General features: G+C 47.2%; 1 protein-coding gene and 1 long non-coding RNA gene across 4 annotated transcripts in view; one reads left to right on the plus strand and one right to left on the minus strand.

Annotated features, from left to right (window-relative positions):
- Window positions 1-22,254, minus strand: part of NR6A1 (nuclear receptor subfamily 6 group A member 1) — a 65,342-nt gene extending 43,088 nt beyond the window's left edge. Inside the window, exons 1-2 of one of the 3 annotated variants that reach the window (XM_035341724.1) lie at window positions 21,914-22,254; window positions 17,803-17,862 (exon numbers count right to left, since the gene is read on the minus strand). In XM_035341724.1, coding sequence (XP_035197615.1) covers window positions 17,803-17,862; window positions 21,914-21,929 — 76 coding nt within the window. In that variant the 5' untranslated portion in view covers window positions 21,930-22,254. Of the gene's footprint in view, window positions 1-17,802; window positions 17,863-20,068; window positions 20,216-21,913 lie in introns of those variants that run through there. The other 2 variants (XM_035341722.1, XM_035341723.1) reach the window with 2 other exon arrangements.
- LOC118175458 lies at window positions 11,015-12,721 on the plus strand. The gene is made up of 2 exons (XR_004754980.1): window positions 11,015-11,990; window positions 12,021-12,721. It is a non-coding gene; the product is annotated as an uncharacterized LOC118175458 (long non-coding RNA).
- Window positions 22,255-22,793: the final 539 nt, after the last annotated feature.

The following is a 22,793-nucleotide window of genomic DNA, read 5'->3' on the forward strand; positions in this document are numbered from 1 at the left end:
CTTTGTTCTCCGCGCAGGAGCTGCCCGCGGACGGCCCCGACGCGGCGCGGCCGGGCGGGCACAAAGGTCCCCGCCGCCGCCGGACAGCGCGGCCGGGCCGGGGGGAGCCGAGGGGACGGGGGAAGGGGGGGAAGAACCCGGCCCCGACCCCACCGGGCGGCGGCGGCGGGGGGCGGCGGCGGGCGGGGACAAAGGCGGCGGCCCCGCGGGTAGCGCAGGGCAGGGCAGGGCGCCCGCCGCCACCGGCTTTGTGCGCGCCGCCGGCACGGGCGGCAACAGTTGGGGCGGGGGGCACGGCTCGGCTCGGCTCGGGGGGGCGGCACGGCTCCGGGGGCAGCCCCGTTCCTCGGGTGCCCGCAGCCCCGGAGCCGCCGCGCGAGTCCTTCCCCGTCCCGGAGCCCCGCGCCGCCGCCTCCTGCCCCAGCCCCGGCCGGCTCGGGCTCTGCGGGAGGCTGGGGGCCACCAAACTTTTCCCAGCGGTTTCTGAGCCGTGAAAAAGAAGCGGGGCTGCGCTGCGAGCACAATTCCGCAGCGAGCTTAGAAAGTTCCTAAGTGGGCGATGTACCCCGCTGCTCGTGTCCGGAAACGTGGGGCGGCGTGCTTTAAAAGTTACCAGCATTAACAGCCGCGAGCGGCCTTAAAATGCCTTTAAAATCCCCCTGCTCTCTGCAGCCCCCCAGCTAGGGAAGCACTGGCGGCTCCGTGCAGAGCGGAGGCTGTTCGCACGGCTGTTCGAGAAGGTCCATTCATATATCTGACTACCTGGATTTGAATAGAAACCAGACAGCAATTCTTTGCTCCCAGCCACTATTCGCCCCGCTGGACAATAGAGATTTGTTAGCACACAGGCACAAGCCGGGGGACACAAAGCTGGAGGCAGCAGAGATAGGGGGCTTCAGTGCACAGGAAATTACGGCTTTTGATGCACTATTGGCAGGTCTGCCGTTACGGAGAGGCAACACGACTGTGCCATGTTTAAGAGCTCCTTTCTGCCATTTTTAACCACCTAGAATGTCATTAAAGCTTTATTGTCCCGGTACCTCAAATCATGAGTCCATACGGTTACTTCTGAGCTGCCCCGTGGGCTGGCAGGCAGGAGCGTGGCTGAGCTGGGGGGGGGCGAGGGAGGGGGGGAAAGGAATTTTGATGACAGAAAACCTCGGTGTTTATAAACAGCGCAGATCCGTTACCCAGACAGCTGATGTCTAGCCTGAGATGTGCTGCCTCATGTTAATGGCAGCTGTGAGGGGCTGGAGCTGGAGCGCTGGCTCCATCCTAAAGGTACAGCGAGTTCACCACATGCCTCGCCCCATCAGGATGCTGTTCAGTCGGGTCAGCCTGGCAAATACCACAATAAATAAGGAAAACAAAATACTTAGTGTCTCGTACTTCCTATTTCCCCTATTCCCCCCAACCCCCAGTCTTTCAGACTTAAAAAAAAGAACTCCTCAGAGACTGGGCTTTAATCCTCTGACTGGAGCCAATGGGCAGAAATTACGAAGAGCAGAAAGCCAACGGGCAGCTTGTATTAGATGAGAGGCCTGCCCCTAACTGTACGCGGGGGGGTAGGCTCAGCCTTTACCGGTAGGCAGGAGGCTGGGGCTGCTCCTCCTTATCTTCCATAAATCTTCGTACCCCGTGAACATCACCGAACACCCTTTCCAACTGGATATTACGGCCTTCCACGTTTTCAGGCATACAGATGCAGTTTTCAGTTCCAGCATTTTGAGGAGCCAGCAGATCTCTGCCTGTGTGGCCACAAGCACAGCAGAAATACCTGAGCTCTCTCCTTCGCCCAGGGAAAAGACCAAATAGAGAACTGTACCAAATTACAGCTGGGGGATGGACGCTTCTGCTCTGAGCTGCGGCATCACTGCATAGAGAAAATGGGGTTTGCTGTTCGCTGCTCTGAAGCGTGCTTTATCAATGCAATCCTTGTGACCACAGCTAAAAAGGGAAGGGTGTTGGAGTGAGGCAAGCAGGGCCCTCCTCCCCGGCACCTGGGGGACACGGGTGGGGACCCCTGGCCTGCTGCTATGCCCTGCACCAGCCCAGCAGGCAGACAAGGATGCGCCTCCAGTGCTCCTTCTGGAAATATAGGGGGGGAAAAAAAGCCTGGATGGCTGAAATACTGCACAACTTTTGAAAAACGTGAAGCCCTCTTACTGTAACACTGATAAAATTGAGGTAAAATATCCCGGTATGCGCAGGGCCAGCTCGTAGCACTTTGAGCTGGTGTTTCAGAACATGAGAAATACCAACATGAATGTGAATGCTTCTCACAGGAATCACTTCTGTCTGCATAATTAGACAATTTCCTTGAATTCTCTTCCTGATGCAGTACAATGGCTTTGGGTGTTTTACTTCTCAGTTAAACTTTGGTGATAAGAATCAGGCTAGATTACAGTCAAGCTATTTTAATTTTTTTTTCTTCATGGTACTTACAAACCCAGAAAGACCTATCGAAAAGAAGCCCCTGAATGAAAACAGTCCAGGTGTTTTTTGTTACAAGTTAAGGATACCGATGCATCTACCAACAAAGCGCTTTTAGATTAAATACCACTTTATTCTTAAATTGTAGTAGCCTTTTTCCATTGCCTCTATGACTACTAATACTGGTTATTCATCAGTAGGCTGATTTTAAAACATTAAAAAAAAAAAAGTTAAAGCCTCTTGAAATTGCTTCCTAAAAGGAAATATGCTTAAGGTTCTGTTCTGCCCTGGCAATTAGGTGTCTCAGTCTGAGTACCTGTTAGGCATTTCACTTTGAGTGGAAAACGTGCTGTTAGAGGTTGGCAAAAAGAGTTTGCCTAATCAAAATAGGCATAGAAAGAATGTCCGGGCATGCCCTCCTGCTGTAAACATCTGTAAACTCATCTGGGACATCAGAATAATCCCCGTCACGCACATAAGAAAAGGTTGCTGAGCGCTGCTGAAGATCTTGTTTGGTCAGGTTTTTTTGAACTGCACACAGAAGTACGGGGAAACTCAACAGTCAGTTCTCCCAACTCCACTTGCAGCTATTCCAGTATAAAGTTTATGAAGACTCAAAAAAAAAAGAGGAAACCTTTTAACTACTGACAGGCTTTGAAGTTGCAGCAGTTGCAAAATACCAAAGTGCATATAATCTGAGGATTTATTAATATATAATACTGCATTACAGGGTTAGCTGCCAATAAAAATGTACCAGGTATGCCCAAATTTAGCAATGTACTTGGCAATGTAACAAATGTGGAATCTTAAGAATTTCATTTTATCTCAGTAATAGCCAGCAGATGCTACGAGCGTTTCAAAACCATACTATTGATTAATATCACGCAAGATTCAAACAAAAAACTCAGAAGACAGCAATCAGGTATTTTCATGTTACAGATAAGGTTAAGGCATCCTTTCCCAGTAAGCTGCAGCACTGACACGTAGATCAGTAAAAGCACTTAAACAGACTTCAGTCACCCTTAGTTTCCCTGTACTGCCTGGAAAGCTGGGAGCATCAGCATCACAAGGAAGGACTTGAATACAATCACCGCAAGATTTCAGTCTCAGCTCTCTTACCATCGCATCAATTTGGTTCTGCAACAGCAAATTACTGGGATCTGTGGTTAACTCGTGTTCTACACAGAAACTCCCGACTGTCTGAGATGCCAAAACGCAGTCGAGGACAGGACAAATTTGGGGGCGGGATGCCGAAATGAAAGGGCGCGGAGCTGCCCGCGGTGCACCCAGACACCTCCCTGGAGGGTGCTGCCAAGGGTACTGCCGTCAGCTCGGGGCAGGCCTCGCAGCACAGCGCACCACTGCTCGTAACCGCGGCAGGCATCGCCTGTGCTTCCTGCGACAGCTCCGGCACGAAGCACGCCGGGAGCAACGCCGTCATCTGCCAAATGCAGGCCCCTGACAACAGCTAGTGAGGTCCGGCAAACTCTAGGTCATCAGTCCCAAACCCCCTGTGGTGCATCTACCGATTCTTAGTCGGTAACCTACAGGAACGTAACATTTTCTTGGAAAATACCTTGGCATGTGTCCGTGTAAGGCTCTACTACTGAGTTTCCTCTGGGCTTACTGGCGGACCATACACTCATCTTAGCGCACTATTCTCACACGTAGGTATGGAAGGTATCTGACACACAGGAAGGAATCTTAGCACACTCTGTTCTCACATGCAGGAAGCCTGTACATGTGGCGTTATTTGCAGCAGGCCTGAAGTGAGATGTCACAAACAAAAAGATGAGTGGGGTCTGCCAGCTGAGGCGGTCGGGGTTTGACCACACACACTGTAACTTCCAATTCCGTCTGAGGCGTGCGTTCACAGCGCGCTGCGTTCCCGCGCCCCATGCCAGCGGTTCCATTTCCATAAGCAGGGCCCTCACCCCGGGTACCACCGCCCTGTGCTCGGCAGAATCACGCCGGCAGCACGCTCACGTAGCCAGAGCGCGTTGTACCCCCACGGGAGGCTGGGGGAACCCGGCAGGCATCTGCAGTCCAAGACCACAGTGGTCACCAACACCAGCTGGGTGAGGTGTTGGGAACGGCTGTACTCAGACTGCTTTAGGTGCAGCCCCAAATCCAGATTTTTTAAGATATCAACATAGTTGCAGATAAGGTTCGCAGTACAAGGATCGATTCCAGGTATAAAAGAATGCGTTCGGATTTGCCAGATATTTTTTTCTGCCAAAGATTTAAATATCATGTGGCTTTAGCTTTCTTTCTGTTCACTGAATATCAAGGTCAATTAGGAATGATGTCTGGCTAGTACTCTCAGAGCAGATTAGACAGTTGCATCAAAAACTAGGACCATGTATAGGTCATCTGTTACTGTGACCTAGATTTCTGAGAATCTGTTCAATTTGTTTTATTGAAAATGGAGTACTGTCTCAGTTCTGTTTCTCATAGTAAACCTTTCTATAATAGCAGAAAATAGCTTTATTAGATACTCACAGACATTGCTTACTACTTCTACTAATACACAAAGAAAATCAAATCCGTGCAGCAGACCTGTGTCTGTCATCCATTTAATTTTAAAATAACTTAAGGTTCTGAACAGCTTATGCCTTATAATCTAAAGCATTTGGTCCACATGCCAAATACTAAGCAAGCTGAAATACATAATAGCTTAGCTTCGGCTTTGTTTGCCCTACTTAATAATTTTTTCCTTCAGTATGCAGTGGATAGATGCAGTATTTCAGCATTATACTCTGAAAATGAAGAACATGCTGAAGTATTTGAGTAGGGCGAGGCTGTTCCATCTGTATCATCTCTGAGCTTTGTGGTGCCCTTACAAGAGCGTTGGTTTGTGTCGCTCAGCCTGAGAACAGAACCAGCCTTCCCTCCAAAAACCTGCAGTTCAGTGTTTGAGCACAAGGATTTTGGTAACTGTGGCATGAAACAGTTCTGTTCTTATCACACCCCAGGAGAAAGGTAGGTAATAGAATTAAACTGTAGAAAACAGCACAAAAAAATAAAACAAAGCCAGCAGATTAAGGTTCACAGATGATAACTGCCAGCATGTTACTCCTTCATAAATTGTGCTCCATAAATCCACTCCAGTCTTTTCAAAACTCTGACGTTGGTTCTACCAAGTCATCTGAATCTTGTGCTACTTCCATATTTAAACTTTTATGTGCATCTCAGCACAGTGGGACCAATTTATTTTATAGGGAAGATAAGAACCAGTAGTACTTGGGTGACGTTATCCTAAGATCATTCTTCTAAACGAAGATGAGTACATTTTCTCCCTTGTGTTTCACAGAATGGCTACATTTAAATAGGTTAAGTCTACAATTCTGAAAAGAACGTCCGAGTCCTGCTCACCTGGATGGCATAGCCGTCAGCTGATACTTAAAAGCACACAAAAGCAAAGAAATTAAGTACCTGAGGGGGACAAGTCTTCCTTCCAGCAGGACACGTGGCAGGTCACCAGACGTAAGGGAGTGTCTTCCCACCCACCCCCAAATTATACTCAGTTTTTCTGGACACTAATGCATAGCAGGAAAGGAATCCGTGGTCTCACAACTGCGCCCTGCGGCAGCTCTCCATCTTTTCTTTCTCTCTAAGAAGTGCACTGAAAGGGCCCGCAGTCCCTGCAGGCAGTTTCTTAGGGAAGAGAAGTAGTATTGGCCAGTAACTGACTAGCAGTCAGGCACGCTGCCAGAATTTGCATCTTTCAGAGCAGCAGGTTTGAGTGGACCTGCATTCTGAATTCCAGGCGGCCAGTCTGAATCAAGAGAGAAACCCATTTGCTTCCTTCACCCATCAGCTTTTCTAGCAGTAACAGTACACCCCATTTAAAAGTACTTCAGAGTCTTCTCTTAAAACAGAAGATCAAGTTAGAGGTATCAACGATACGTACGGTGCTACAGGATTATAATACCTCGTTAGATAACAGAAGGCTGTTCGTTAACTCTGAGGCATCCGGTGGCTGAAGTTCTCTGAAGTCAATGCTGTGGCTGCACGCCGTAGTTCAGAGCATTCATAAACAAGCTGGAAAGAATTTGGTATGGAAACCTGAACAAGGAGCAGTGAATCAGATGAAGGTCGTTCATCGTGTGGGTTAGGGCAGGCCCGGGGTCTGGTAACGGCGTTTTTCTTCTCCTGGTGGGGTAAGGAGCACCGCACCGAAGCCTCGCGGTACCTGCTGAGGCTCACCTGGAATAACCTAAAGCACAACGGGGGAGCCAATGTGCTGAAGCTGTGAGATCACGGCACCCGTTCAGCTCCTGAGGAAGACATTTCTCAGTAAGAGAACGCCACGTTTCCAGCTAAACCAGGCGCTGCCAGGCTGTAAGGGTAGGCTGGGAGGAGAACGGGGAGGATCATTACGTACGTTCTTGCAGCTCATTTACTTTGCCTTAGTTATTTAGGGCCATTAGAAGTAAAATCTTTATCGTACTAAATGTATCTGGAAATGGAGTCCTGAAAGATGGCAAAATAAAATTGACTCAGAGGTGCCATGCTGTCTAAACTGAACCAAAACCTGTGGAATTTGGAGGTGTTTTTGTTGAGAACTGCAAACCTAGAATTGTATCAGCTGAGAACTGCTGGTTTATAGAGCTGAAAAGCAGAAACTAATTATCTTCAAAGGACCAACTATCAATTAATCAGGAAGAATGATTATGAAAAGTAAATCCTTCATTTGATCCCTCTCCATCCATACTGCCTCCAGAGCAGATAATGTAAGGTTTATTATTGTTAATGTTCCAATAGAGTAAGTGAAATATGAAAGTCCCAATTAGCATATGAAAAAATTTGCATTTTACATTTTTAAGTATGATCAGCGTGTGAACACTGGCTCATTGCAACAGCCAAAATGTGGCTTGTGTTGCAGGAAGACACCTCTGAGGTGTCCCTACCTAGAACCAACCTTCTGTTGCAGGGATCACATTTTAATACAGTCTTTCAAGATTAAATCATATAAACAAAACAAATTCTTGAAATTCCTCTGCTGATTACTTTGCAGGACATTTTTCTGTACCTGTCAAGCGTACATGCAGTTCCTGGGCATTTCTCCACTACCTTAAATTGAACCACAGGATGATTCCTTGTGAGACATCTCACTGCAGACACCACGTTCAGGAAGAGCTCGCACAAAGCAGACTTCTCAGTGTGCGCTGGCTCATCAAAAACCAAAGATACATCAAAGAGAGTCCCGGTCTTTGGAATCAACATAATCTCCAGCTACCCTTATTTTTTTTCCGAAGTGTGTAACGTATCTCAATTTGACTGGTGAGGTGTGTGTAAGGACAGAAAGCATTCTCTGCCCTCCCTACTACCACCACCAAGCCAAGTCCAACCCTTTCCCATCTGAAAGCAAAAAGCCAGTTCTCTACAACCGAAGTAGCTTTTGCTAACAACTGTCGTACTGACAACTGGGCCAGGAGATTCTAAAAATACTGAAAGGAAGAAACCGATCTCAGGCTTGATGCTTGCACTGGTAGCAGACTCAAGTGGTTGTAATTACAATCATCACTCCTTCCTGATCCGAGTCACAGAAACTGCGCCTAAATTCACGAGTGGGAAATCTTTGATCTTCAGCACAGACCAGTCAATGTTCGGCACAGCAGTGTCTTCTGAGGAAGTACTTATCTTAGATTCACCACCACCAGTATAACAATGTCCTAGGTTTAGTGCAGTGCAGGACAAATACTTCAGTGATGAACAATCACTAGCATGTTGATAGACCAGCGGAGACAAGGTTGTTCAGATCTACAGAAGCTGCTTCCCCAGCACTGGATGTGTCGGAGCATTGCACAATGGCAGGAGTTCATTTTTAATAGAGAAGAATCTCAGGAATCCTAACAATGAATCCAATATTGACAGTAATCTGCATGGCAACAAATGCTCTCTTAAAAGATGTGGGATAAGGTAAGGGTTCTCAGGGATGCTGGACAGTTCACAAAAAACTCACTCTGCTACTGAATGCACAGAAACCAAGACACAGAGAGCAGGAGCTGAAAAACATCTGGAAGACAAGAGAAGATCTGTAGGACATGGGCAAGTTTCTCCTGACTGTATCCTTAACCCAGCCTCAAGGGTCTGCATCTCCCCTGCAAAACCAGATATGCCACTAAGCTTGAGCCAGTGTTGCTGTGCTCTAATTGGCTCGTTTGTGCAGGTAAAGACATTAACAGAGAGGACAAAATTCCCTACCCTTCACCAATTTGCTTCCGAGAGCTTTATTCTACTTTTAATCTTCATGGGCATCCACTCAAGACCTCGGTGTCTGCATTTTTTTCCCCTTTCAGATTTGGTAGGCTATTATCAAAAGGCAGCTACACTTCAAGATAATCAAATACCTTTACTGGCTGAACCAGCAGCTTTGCTCTGTGAATAACCAAAGCAGCGATTTCGTATTTGAGGATTTTGGTGCTGTTTTCTCTGAACATTTCCCCTTGAGGTACTGCTCAGGTCCCCAGCTCCCAAGCGGGACCAGACAAACGGCGCAGCCCTCCGCACCATCAGAACAGCGGGGCATGGGGCTGCCTGGAACAACCCCTAAGAACAAGAGTAGCTCTTCTCAGTAGAGCACAAGAGTTTTTCAGTACTCCTAGTGACAGATAATCCATCTGGACCACTGACAACAACTGCAACAGTTTCATTCTTAGAGCCAAAAGTTGCAGATTTGAAGCACGCTGTTCTGTACTTGCAGAGATGCCTTGCTTACGTTTCTGGTGCTGAAGGACCCTTTATAGGCGAGGTTTCGCTCACCGGATGCACACTACTGGGGTGATTAAGTTGATCCTGACCCTAAGCTAAACAGACTGCTGAGCCTCTTGATTCTTCAATTTGCTCTCCACTTACCTTTTCAGAAGCCTCTCCAGTTTAGCGACCTCTCTAGCGTAGCCTTTACCAGAACAGGACTGCGTCGCTTGGTCAAGTTCCCACTTAGAATTACACTGAGACCTCCCTGTTTGTCATTTTTTAATCCTTTTATGCTGCATCCACCAGCAAGTTTGTCGATGCACAGTTAGATCAAAATAACCCAAGTCCCCCCTAAATCACTGGAAACAGGTATTAGTTGTGTTTCTCTCGGGTCCCAGAAGAGCTGTGTTTGTTTTCTCTGGGATCAGCACCGTAACACTATATTGTAAAAGGGCGAATGGAACAGACTGGTAGCTTTGTCCCCTGATTTTGCATTATCACAAGACGTGTCAAGTAGTAACAGCGAGCTTTTGGACAGTTAAAAGAAATAAAACCGTGCAGTGCTAATTCCAGAGGTGTGGATTCTCCTGTGCAACGGTGCACACACGGTGCTGCTTCTCAGCAGGTTCCCGAGCAGATTCCCCACCAAGATGCTGCCTTCCACCAGTCCTGCAGGAACCCCCTCAGGCAGGACCGTTACCCAAGCGGCTGGTTTCAGCTGAAGCTGGTAAAGGATTCCAGAGGTTCTTGTTGAAGAGCCATGTTCACTTTCTGAAAAAGCATGACTTAGGGGCAGGGGAGTGTCTATTTTTATTTTTTGACACCCCCCACTTTACAAGAGAGATCTGTAACAGTACATAAAAAGTAATAGACGTAGAGAGGGCAACTGTCACATACGGGCTGGTTTCAGTGCTTGCTAGGAAAGAAGTCTGAAAGGAAAGTGAGTTTGAGATTCAGTGCAGGTAATGAAGCTTCCAACCTTCTGAGGTTTGCCAGACCAGCACAAAATACAACCACAGCAGCATCTCAACAATTTTGCTATGCAGATGCAAAAAAAAAGTGCACAAAATGTTGTGTGGTAGGCTCACGCAGCAGCTTTCTGAGGCTGCCCACCCAGCTCAGCACGTGCTTCACTCCCCCCAAAGAAGCTTCCGTTAGGCACGCAGGTGAGACACCTCAGTAGGGAAACAAAACAGGGAAGAAATGGCACGAGAAGGATACAAGCAATCGTTCGAGCAACAGTAAGGGAAAGTGCTAGGACTACGTAGGAGAGAATCCGGCCTCCAGGCTGCTTGTGCACGTTGCTGTCATTGCCAGGTCGCCCCTGTGGTACAGGGCAACCCTCCGAGCGTGCTTACACGATGTACGTGCCCTCCATACAGGAACGTAACACACACACACACCCCAGGCAAGAGAAAGCACTTGGCCAGTGAAAAGGGACAACAGATTTTGTAGGCAGTTTGGGGGAGAAATCCCCTACAAAAGGACGCTTGTCACAATTCCATTTGTCCATCCTGCACATATTGCCCGGTTCCATTGTTTCTGGGGAGTATTTTTTTCATCTCAGAATCTGACCAAAAACCTAGCTGATCGAGAGCTGTGAACCTTGCAAGAGGGAGGGAGCAGGCGGCCGGAATGTGGCAATAACGTGGACACTGTTTGTACCGTTCAGAAAAAAACGCTTCCCATTTCCGAGATGAGATGACGACAGTTACCGGGTAGAGGGTCAGCGGAGGTACAAGAGGAGGAAGATGTGAACTGAGGCAAAAGCCTCGATGTAGTTCAATACACGCAGACTGGTTCGTGCTTGGTGTGCACTCAGTTCCCCTGCTCCATGCTGTACCTACCACCTGCAGACACCCTGCACATCCAGGCGCTCACGGGGCTCAACGCTTGAGGTCGATCACTGCTTGTTATTAATGCAAATGCTCTGTGCTCGTTCCACCAGCTCCCACCCCAAAAAGATTGCAGGAACAAGGTGAGACTAATTTTCAGAGAATTCCTTTAATTGTCAGGATCAGTTGATGTTTAATGGTGCCGAAGTCAGTCCGTTTAAGCGCAGCCTACAAGGTATGTTCTGTGAACAAGCTCACCTCCCAGAGATACAACTTACTCAGTATAAGAACATTTAAGTTACATGTATCAGCTCAGGATATTCAGAGAGAGACTTAGTCCTTAGGACAAGAGAAAGCACACTGAATTGAAAGCTAGTCTACAGAATTTTAAAGTGAAAGTATTCCTACAGGCTTTGCAGGCTCCATTTCACTTACAGCAGCTATTTCAGATACAGCAAGAGATTCCATTTGTAACAAACAAGCTGCAAGTAATTTCTCAAACCATGGAAGCCAGGTGGAAAAAGTGAAGGTAACTGAATGCAATATAGAAATTTAAGGAGAATAAATCACATTTTCCACTTTACAGGAAGAAGAAAATACAGTTCAGGTATCCTGACCGGTACCTTCTTAGGCAGACATTTACGTACTCAGTTTAAAACTCACAGTTAAAGGGAAAAGCTGTTCCAGTAATGCCCTAGGAACTTCCTGAGAATCAGGAAGACTTTTGAGGCAGTTGTTCACTTTGGGAGGATTTCCCAAGCCACCTAACACCGGGCTGATGGACTCCCACCAAGCGGGAGGAATCAGGCTCTGAACAAAGCCCAACACGAGTGCGTGCCCAGAGCACACAGAGTCAGCTGGGGGGTCAGTGAGGCCCTTCCACACTTTGAGCTGCCACAGCCAACTGCAGATGTACCTGCAGGGTCGCTGCAGCACGTAGGAAGTAGCTCAGAATACCAGACAAGCAAGCAGAAGCAGCAAGAGGTAGAAGCGATTTTGTGCTGCCTGCCCATCAGCAAGGTTGGGAATGTCGCCTCCGCTGCAGGCAAGACGAAAAACATTTCAGCGTGAAGTCAATCCACCTGGAGTCAGCCACGTGCCCAGTGCCCACCTCGCTCTAGCAGCTCAACCTTTAAAAGCCTTGGTGATGCTATTTCCAGTGTGCACGTCCACAGGAGGAGAGCTTTTACACAACTGCTTCAGATATACCTAAAGCTGGCTTAAGAACCACTAAGTCAAGCTAGCATCGATAACAGTAGTGTTACACTTCTGCTATTCATTAGTCCGCATGGTTCCATTTCGTAATTAAAATACTTGCAGTTTAAGACTTTACAATAAAGAATGTGCAGCCCTCAGCAGTGTTTCCACTGCTAGTCTATGGAAAACATATGCATGGAAAGTATGTACAGTGCATGTACACAGCCGTCTTTGGATAGCTTCAGTGAACATTCAACGCTGTCGGTGAGTTTGAGAACTAAAAAAAACCATCGACCGTTGACTGTACCTTGAGGTTTATCACAAACCCTCTGTTAAATGGAAAGCTTGAACCTTCGGAGGTTTTCACATATGGTTGCTATTAACAGGTCATGATTTAGATTATATTAAGAGCTAGAGGTTGAGTTTTTCCAGCTCTACTTCCCTACGTTCTCCAGAAATTAACTGGTAAAAAAAAAAAAAAAAAGTTGTTTTCTATTTAACAGCAACAACAAACAAAAAGACTATGAGCAAGACCAGAATTTCTGCAAAAAAAAGTAATGGAAGGTTTTCTATGGACTGCACAAAAGCAGGAATGCATCCACAGCATATGGCACGCTTGGAAACAAGTCTGGGTATGGTATATGTTCAAAATAGCAGAATATAGGCCAGATCAGGAGGAAAACCTCCTTTCCATTTGGACTGGCAACTTGAGCTCGTCTGGAAAAAGCTGTGGAATGTCAGTTCATTTGCTCATAGGAACCTGTGCTCAGTTTCAGCAGCTGCTCACTGGGAACACTGGCCGTGGACTGGATTCCTCCCAGCAAGGTCCAGCTGCTCCTGCAACTCATGTTCGCCTGCTTGTACAGCGACAGCAAGAAAACTGCCTTCCTTTCCCAGGAAAGGAAAGGTGAATGCCCAGGCGTCTCGGCAGTACCTACCCGGTACCCTGCCTGTCTCAGCTGGACCATCAGATGTAGGATTCCAGCCTTTGTGGTACAGAGTCAAGAGTGGTCTTGATTCCAAATCAGTATGCCATACAGCAGGAACCTGTAGTCTAAATGGAGTAACCAGGCAAAATCACCGTTATGAAAAAGGAAATCCTGTATTTTTAATGCTGTTTCTAAAGTGAAGAATGTTTTCCTACTCTTCTCCCTGTGTAAATGTACTTCCCAGAAGGCTCCAGCATACAAGAAGCCCTGAAACAGCTGTGTGCCCTGAGACCGAGATGGCTGCGATACCAACCGCCCCACGTGGAAGCACGGGAACAGCCGAGCTGCCTGCAGGAACAGCGCTCACACCCCAGCACCTAATGGCTGCACTCAACATTCATTGCTGTCGGTGGGTTTTCATTTCTATCAACTCACTGATCAATGAATGCAAACTGCGGACCAGCTAGCTGAGAGACTGCACTCCTACTGCTTGGGGCTTGCTGGCACGAAGAGGGACGTACGCCTCTTGCTGAAGCAGCACTGAGTTGAGGTTCTCCTGCCGCAGGGTGGGTTTGTGGCTCCATGACCTCGCCAGGAGCTGTGGGACAAGTCGCTCACGCTCCTTCACGAGCGCAGGCCCCCACGGGTGCTCTGCCACCTGACAGCCGCTGTGAAGATTATGAAGATTAAATGTTTTACAAAGCAGTAAATTCTGAATAACATAAGCATTCCCTGTAGAAAAGCAGATGTTATAGCAGGGCATGAACACAGCTTTTCTCAAGGCTGTGTTTTTGTTCTAAATACAGGAAAACAATCGTGATCCAAATTCAGGGCAGACTGACTTGTTCCTCCCTGTCGCCTACCAGCTTCAAGGGAAGCTGCGTCCATGCTGGACGCGTTATAAAGCATACAAAAAGTGTTCTGTTTAAATGTGGAAGCCTTTTTATACGAGTCTGTACTGTCTACTGAAGCACATTAAAACAGTGTCTTGTAATATTTACATTCTGCTGTGAAGTGTTTGTTTGTTGGTGGTTTGGTTTTGTTTTTTAAGAATTTTACTTGAGAAGTAAACACTGAAAAGCAGGAATCGATTATTGGCATTTATCAGCAACTTCAAGGATCTTTTTCACACGATACACATTTGAACATCAAATGTAGCTACAGATGTTAAAAAGTAGTTTTTTAAAAAGGGGCCCCAATGTGCATAAGACTGCTAACAGACCGTGAGGAATGATCGAAGGAGCTACAGCAGGACTTATGGAGGGGCATAAGAGAAAACTTAGTTGATCGGCTGTTCTAACAAAAACAACACCTAACTCTTTGTTGCATTTGTAAATCTCCGCTTTCACTATCAGGAAAGCACAAGCCTGTGCAGCGAGCTTCACCTGATTATCGGAAATGAGCCTTCCTTCTGACAAACCATGGAACAACATCAAGCCCTAAAAAGCGATCAGTGGGAGATGACAAAGAGTTGAGATTGCGTGGATTACAAGTGACAAGGATAAGAACGGGAGGGGGACAGCAGCAAGGCATTGGTGGTGTCAGGTGCTGCAGAGGGCTCTCTTCATCGTGGTGGTGGCAGGGCCAGCTTCAGCTACAGAGACGAGAGCTCAGGACGGGGACGCCCTGCACGAGAGGCAGTCCGGGGCAGGGGGGGACGCGCCAGCTCCGCGGCCATCCCAGGAGGATCAGACGCTTCTGTGCGCATGACAGACATGGCTGCTGCTGCCTTGAGGCAGAAAAAATGACCTCTTTAGCAGTCTTCCCAAGTCTCCATGACTTACATGACACAGACACGTGCCCAGGAGCCCCACGGTCTCCGCAGAGCGCTGGGCAGCAGCTGCAGAGAGCAGCACACAAGCCCCCCGCAGCCCCCGAAACGCAGCCCCAGGCACGACCAGAGGGGCAACGGTGAATGCTGCTTCACCAGCAGAAGTATCACCGTCAATTCACGGTATTAACAGGCCCGATCAGTTTTCTTGACCCTTGTTTATTCCCGCAGTTGCTTACGGGCTTATTTTGAAAGCAGCCTGTTCAGACGCGCTGTGCGGGGTACCCCACAGTAGCCGTGATGTGCTGCACAGATCCAGTCAGAACAACTACTACTGGCACGTAAACTCCAGTTAGGCGAATATTAGTAATAAATCCCCTTTACTCATTCTGCTAGAAGACAGACTTGTTTAATTTTAGACGGGAACAGCTTTGCTGAGTTCAATCAATGCACAAACTGAGGACGACTCCGCAAAACACAGCTTTAGAAAAAATCTCCCAGGTGTGACACTGAAGGGCTCTGTTCAGTGCCAGTCACCTGCACTGAGCTTTTCTACTGAAACCCCTGGAAAAAATCAGTTTGGATCTAGAAAGTTCACTGCAGGAGTACAGAAGTGATCAGCTTCAAAGCATGCCTGCGGAATTGTTTAGCCATGAGAGCTAGACAGATGAATTGTTTTGATGCAGTTTGACACTTTGCCTTTGAAATTCCAAATTTTTTGGCATGTTTGGAAGACTTGCTGAAAAAGTATGAGCACACAATTTGTATTTTTTCCAGTGGCTTCTTAAACAATATACAAGAAAGCATTTGTGTTATTTTAAGCACCAAAATCTCACTTGACCTACTGCTTTTCCCCACATACATCTGTATGAAAATACAAAATAAAGTCTGGCCAGATGTTCATCCTTACTGCAAAAAATGTGAAAATAATTCACTGCAATTACTCCAGGACAGACATTTCAGACAGAAAACTACAGAACAAGCTTGCTAATGCACGAGAACCACGAGGTTTAGGCAGACACTCCACAGCTCGATACTCCTAATGCAGAAAGAAGCATAAGAACTCAGTTTTCTGCTCCACTGTGGAAATCCTTAAGTCTTGCTTTAATCATGTTTTGTAATGAGACAGCCAAGAAAAAAAAAAAACTACTAGGGGAAAACAGGTTACCCGACATACTCAGAATTTCTGAAAAGTCATGCTCGGGAAGTTTGGGATGCTTCTGGCGCCAGCTGCTCGCTCCCTGGCAGAGGCCAGCAGCCGCAGCACAGGCAGCAGAACCAGCTGCTGGGCGCGGGACGAAGCTGAGCACCGGCACACACCCAGGGCCGCCAGCACCGCGGGCTGGACAGCTGGGGCTGCAGAGGAGCTGCCCCAGCAGGAATTGCCAGGGCTCATCTACCAAGGCCCAGCGGCTCGGGAGCGAGGGCCAGCTGCCCACCCGACCCTTCTACCAGCTGGCACCACCGGCAGCGTGCCCGTGCCCCAGCTGCTGAGGGTCAGCCTGCCCACAGGCACTGCAGGTGTGATCGAAAGACAGGAAGACATGAAAAGAACTCCAGGAGCTCAGTTTATTTAGTTTATCAAAAGTTTATATGAATAACTTCATACGGAACAGAAGTTTGACAAGCATTTTTCGGTTTAGCAGAGATAACAGACAAAGCTGCAGCTAGACAAATTCAGACCAGCAATAATACACAAGTATTTAGGGGAAAAAGAGGTCATTCAACTCATGTTAGGCAGCCTTTGCTTTCAGTATTTGGCAGATACATCCTGATATGAGAATGCAGTGGAAAATTAAGTTTCAACACCTTTTGCTGCATTCAGGCCCCTCATGCATTAATTCTAAGCTATTGTCAGGCTACAAAATTCAACAGAACATTAAACAACATTTTCATAAGCTATATACGTATAGTTTATGAAAACGTGAAATTTCTATATAAAAATCAACAACTACAAGAAAGCCTGGCTAGATGAATATAACAGTATTCCTTAACACACAAATAACTGCACGCATGTTTGCAACTCTGAGCCTATTTTACGTTCATTCCACAGGACTGTTCTCATCACAGAGGGAGGAAACATATTTCCCCTTGCAGAGGAACCACAGCTCTCCAATAAAAGTAAGTGCCCTCAGCATGATAACAGGTGGAATGACCGCTGTCCCGACTCTGGAAGAACTTCAGTAGTTCTGAGCATCTGAACAGTATTTTAAAATGACAGCTAATAGTATGCCACACTTGAAAAATCCAGAGTGTTTCTAAAAATGACCAAAAAGTTGCTTTAAATGAGAAATTCGCACATAACTCATCCCTCTATTATGAATAGGACTGCATTGATTTAGGCCTGTGACATCTGCAAGTCCAACAAGGACTTGTTGCCATCTAGTGGATTATAACCAACAAAATGCACTTGGTCCTTGGACACAGCAAATACCACTAGATGGAGTATTAAAAAAAAGAATTCTGAATTCACCTTCTAAGTGCCCAGATTTTTAGTCATGGAATGTTACAGGCCCAGAATTGCACTGATTTTACTGAAACTGCTTTCAGTTTCATTAGAAGTCCCCAGCTATGGCACTTCTAAGTTTAATAGGGATACACTTCCGATGGATACTTTCAGGCCAATGTAATCCGCCAGCACCTCAGGTTCCTTTTTAATCATTGTATCACTAACATTCAGGCCACTAACTGCTTTCACTGATGTGTCTCTCATGGTAAAATCTTAGGCGGCCTGCCTTGCGCTGGTATAATAGCAGTGTACATACCCGGACTGTGCTACTTCCCTAATCAAATATCAGATGCTCAGTTCCGTGAGTAAGCATTAGCTGTAAAACTTCTCAAAGTCTCGACAGTGAAGTATGAATTGATCTCTCTACACGATCTCAGAGTGAGAAATTCTACCTCATTGTATTTGGCAAGAAAAAGAGGTACTTACTGCCCACGGAGTTCATCGGAAGGACAGGAGAAGAGGAACTCATCTGCTCCACATCTGTAGCTAAGGAGAAAGTGAAAACGAGAAAATTGTGATGTGCATTTTACCAAGTGCCTTAAGAAGTTTTTAATTTTGAAAATGTACATTTAAATTAAATAGGCGTATCTCATCTGTGGAACTAGCTTTGAGAAGCAGCTTTTAACAGTGCTGCCCTTTTCCCTTTTACAGTACTATCTCACATGCCCGTTACCTGCAGATTTGCTTTTCAGAATTGCCATTCCAGCAAAACCACTGCAAGTTAGATAAGAACATGATTTCAGAACACTTCAGCATGAAGAAATCCTAAATGTTGTCTGCTTTAAACGGTATACAACAGCATCTTTGAAGTGGAGCATTACTGCAGAAGAAGAGAGATGACAACTGTGTCCAGTGCACCTTCAAAAGATTCCTGACAGGAAGACAGATTCCCTTCCAAAAGCACACAAAATGCTGGCATTTGATCTGAAGCAGTACCAGAAGCAAGTATCTTTAAAGACAAAGACATTCCAAGAAGCTTTGTTTTCTATCATCTAAGGAAAGAAACAACTACCTTCCTGTGCTTGCAAATGAAAAAAAAAAAAAGTGATCTGAACCAAGAGCCAGGGAAAAATCCAACTTCAGGAAAAACCCAGCTTCCCAGGATCCAAACCAAGAAAGTCATCTCCTAGTAATGGGGTCAGTTTTAATCTGAGATTAGGTAGCATGAAGACGTGTTCCCCTTGGGGCTGGATCTCTCAAAAAATGAAAAGGCAACATTCACTCCTATCCCATCACCACAAATGCCCAAGTTCAACCAATCAGTCTCCCTCTCCATCATTTCCATGATGGTAGATACCACAATTATATATAATTGTCGTATTTAAGAGCCAGCAGACACACGCTACAAGTTTACATTCCTCAGCCACAGAGCAGAGCCCCAGAAGCCCGGCTCAGCCCACAGCCAGGGTTTGCAGCCAGGCCAAATCACGCCTGTCACATTCTTACAGTTCTCCTTCGTCTGGCAGCAGCAATCCACTGAGGACTTCTGTTTACGCTGAGAAGTGCAAAGTTCTGCTCTAATTAGGCAAACCACAAATGAACGTAAACGCTTCAGCAGACCATTGTCATGGAACACGAAGGGCAGACGTAGCACCGTGCTTATGGAAATTAATCCTGCTGTTTTCCAGCCAGACCGACCGAGCTCTTTGCTGAGGAGCCTCAGTCTTACGACACAGGACCAACAGCTTTAGTTCAGCGTTCCAGCTGCCACTCACAATAAAAGCAAGCGACACGTTTATTAAAAAAACAGCCTGGGTTATGCCCATCTTATTTTCTGTTGAACTAGAGACATTTGCTGCCCAGAACTTCTAACAAACATGCATTTGTGTGGCTTGGCTCTTCCTTGTGTTTCTCGCACCATTGTCCAGAACGCTGTGTATGGCGCAGCCATCCGGTAGCGCTTCTGACAGCCACGTGCCACGCAGCACATTTTACAGCTCTTCTGAGCTGCTTACAGGAAAAAAAATAAAGTTTTGCATCTTCCTGTTTTCCACTTTATTTCTACAATCTCCTTAACGCAGAAATTGCTAGCCCCTTGCAAGAGCTACTCTACACATTTTTGTAAGTAAAAATATTTTTTATATGCAGTATAACAATTTCAGATACCTGGAAAGAGCCTCTTTTTTTCCCTATTTAAAGCTAAATATGCCTCCATATATAGCCAAAATAACTTCAATACTAAGCGCAGCATTAAAGTTACTTTTATTCTGAGAATGGCAAGATTTAGTCCATGGGGACATCAGTTTTGTGCACAGCCGAGCTTTCAGGAAGGTTGCAGTCACAGATCAGCAGATGGCCATTTAAAGGTTACCTGCTGCTCTCTGGCAAGGAGGTCAGCTGCCCCCAGTCAGCCAGATGGCAGAGCGCAGCCCGCACCACTCGAGAAGCGGCGGTGTGAATAGCCAGCACTTAGGGCAGTAAGCTACACCTGCAAACATCTGGAATAATTTATCAAATATCATTCAAAAAGCAACCAAACAACACGCGTGCCTTCAGAAGAGTAATTCTGAGTGGGAGGCATTTCACGAGCGAGCTGGGGTAGGCTCAGGTCCTGTACTTTTACACTGCTTGCTACAATGCCACGTGAAAAGTTGTGGCCAACAGAAGTGCAACACTTCCTAGCTACACTTGAAAGGATAATTTCAGTTCATGCTTGAAGTTGCATCGATTTTTTAATTACCAACATATTCACCATGGCTAGCACACCGGTCACGGCTCTCCTGGTGCCCAGCTCTGAAGTTACTCGGATCGCCTCCGTGTTCGGCCAAGCCCTGCTGTGAGCCACACGACGCCATCCCAGCAGAAACGCGGCGAGCCAAGACACCAAACCAGCACCAACAATTACCCTGCAACCTCCCTTGAATAGGTGAATTACAAAATGTCTCTTATTCGCACAAATTAGCATGTTCAATATTCCAAACAGCTCTTTATGAAGCCTGGCAGTGCTGGTTCTTACACACGTCCCTCCCCTCCAGCCCTTTTATTTTCATAATTAGATGCAACATCAGGCTCCTAAAAACAACTCAGCTAAGAGAGGAGATATGGATCAACAACCGGCTACAGCTTTGGGAACAGGTTTGCTCTAACAGATGAAAAGGACAAAAGTCTGCTCAGCTATGAAGAGCAGCTGGTGCCAATACAACTATTTACCCTCTGACCTTTCCTCTGCCCAGTAAGTGAACAGTGCCAATTGTTTTCTTGGATTATATACTGTTTACAAGCCCTGAGTGGCATGAAAGGAATTAATAATTTAGCTCACGGAGCTGATGACCTTTATTGGGGTACCCCCTATTTGCTGGGCAGAAATCAGAGCACAAGGCTGCCTTGAAGCCACAGGGTTGCTTTAAGACTTTCCCACTTTACAGCCTAATTGGCCACCATAACATAAATCAATTATTTCTCCTGTTTTAAGCAACAATGCTACCTATTCTCAACCACTCGATTTCTAACTTCCCTTGTATCAAGCCAGGCCTTGTTCTTCCACTTTTACAGCTGTATAGTAAACACGATGGCGCGGAGAGCGAGGAGAGCTTTGCAGGATGAGGAACATTGGGAAATGCCAGCAAAACGAGGTTAGCTGTTCTGAACTTCTCTTGACCTTTGCCTGCCCTTGTCCCCGTTCATGCTAATTGAAGGGGTGCACGGAGGCTACTCCTAGAAATGAACTTAGCCTGAACCTGGGACACAGCATTGGACTCTGAAGGTGTCGGTGCACGAGTTTTGGCAGCCCAGCACCGAAGGTTACCATCATCGCATACAGAAGGAGTGCGGCACGGAGGGCACGGTGCCCTGAAGAACCGCAGGAACCCACGATCAGAAGCAGCAGAATCGTACTGGTAGAACCAGCGGGATTCACGTTGGAAGGTCTCTGCCACCCACCTAGTGCCCTTCCACTGGCAGCAGACCTGCTTTCAAGGCTGGATCAGCTTGACCAGGGGTCTCTTCACCAAAGCTTTGAAAACCTCCAAGGATGCCGACTCCACGGCCTCTCTGGAGGCCAGAACTGCATCACTCCCGATAACTTCTTTATCCCCCTCAAACATCCAGCAGGAGTTTCCATCGCCACAACCTGTGATCACTGTCTTGACCTTTTGCCGTACACCTCTGAAGAGCCTGGCTCCATTTGTTCCTAGAACCACTTTTGAAGAAGCGGAAAGCCGACCGTTAATCTCCACTTAGCCTCCGCTTCTCCAAGCTAAACAATCACAATCCCCTCGGCCCGTCCTCATTTGTCAGGCGTTGGAGCCCCCAGCCTCCCAGCAGCCCTCCTCCAGCCTTACTTCAGCTCACCAACCCATCCTGTGCCGGGGGGCCCAGCACTGCTCCGAGGAGCCCAGCCGCAGCCCCATTGCATCGCACTCCCCACTGCCTGCTGGCTATGCACGAGGTGGCCCACGGCGAGCTGTCACCACCCCAGCACACCCTGCCGACACCACGAGGCTCAGCATGGCCCCGCGCCGTTTCGGCAGAGCCTGCCCAGGCAGGGTTTGCTCTTGGTAAGCCCCCATCAGTGTTCCCAGTTACCTTCCTGTCCTACCTGTGCCTGGAAACATCCTTCAGGAGGATGAGCTCCATGCTTTTCCCAGGGACTGAGACGAGGCTGACCAGCCGGCAGCTCTCCAGAGCAGCTACTGCTAAGCAGAGCCGAGCTAAAGGTGATTCATTCTCCCTTATCAGCCGATTTTACCATACAGAGACATTCCTCCCCTTTCCCCTACATCGGGTGGAGCTTCTCGTCTCACCTCTCCACTGAAAACATGCTGTTTGGAGAGAGGAGTGGGCAGTAAGGTCACTCCGTGATAAATACCGTGAGTTATTTTTGTTAACATGGAAAACAATCACGGCTCCTCTTTGCCAATACAGCTGCAAGCATTCCCAGCAGTTTAACGTCCCTCATGCTTCAGGAGCTGTACCTGCACCGCTCCCCTCACTAAACGCTACGCAGGCGCTGCTGTTTTAAATGGCTGTTTACATTCCAGGAAAATTCTGTCAGCGTGCTGTCTGATTTATTGATGCCATCAAAAGTCACGGGATTCCTGAAATGCCTCCCGAGACACAGAAACGGGGGCAGAGAGGAGATGCGTGTTGCTGGGGTACCAGCTGTACCGCCAGTTCCAGACGGGATTTCCAGGAGCCCTCTGCGTTTAACGCCGCGGCAGGCAGCCCGCGCAGCGCGCACCTTCCCACGGACGGGTGAGGATTTCAGAGTACAGCACTGCCCTTATTCACAAGGCCCATCTCTTTTTAAAGGCATTCTATCCCGATTCGAGAGCAAAAACGTCAAGATGAAGGAACCAAGAGTACAGTTGCATAGCCATTCTGTAAACCTTTGTGCTGTCTGCACATTAGTGACAATCCTGTATTTGCTTTTTGGTCACTGATAAAACGTTGGCCAACACAATTCCTTGGCATACTAC

The sequence above is a fragment of the Oxyura jamaicensis genome, chromosome 17 (assembly GCF_011077185.1).
Source record: "Oxyura jamaicensis isolate SHBP4307 breed ruddy duck chromosome 17, BPBGC_Ojam_1.0, whole genome shotgun sequence".
NCBI classification, from domain to species: Eukaryota; Metazoa; Chordata; class Aves; order Anseriformes; family Anatidae; genus Oxyura; species Oxyura jamaicensis.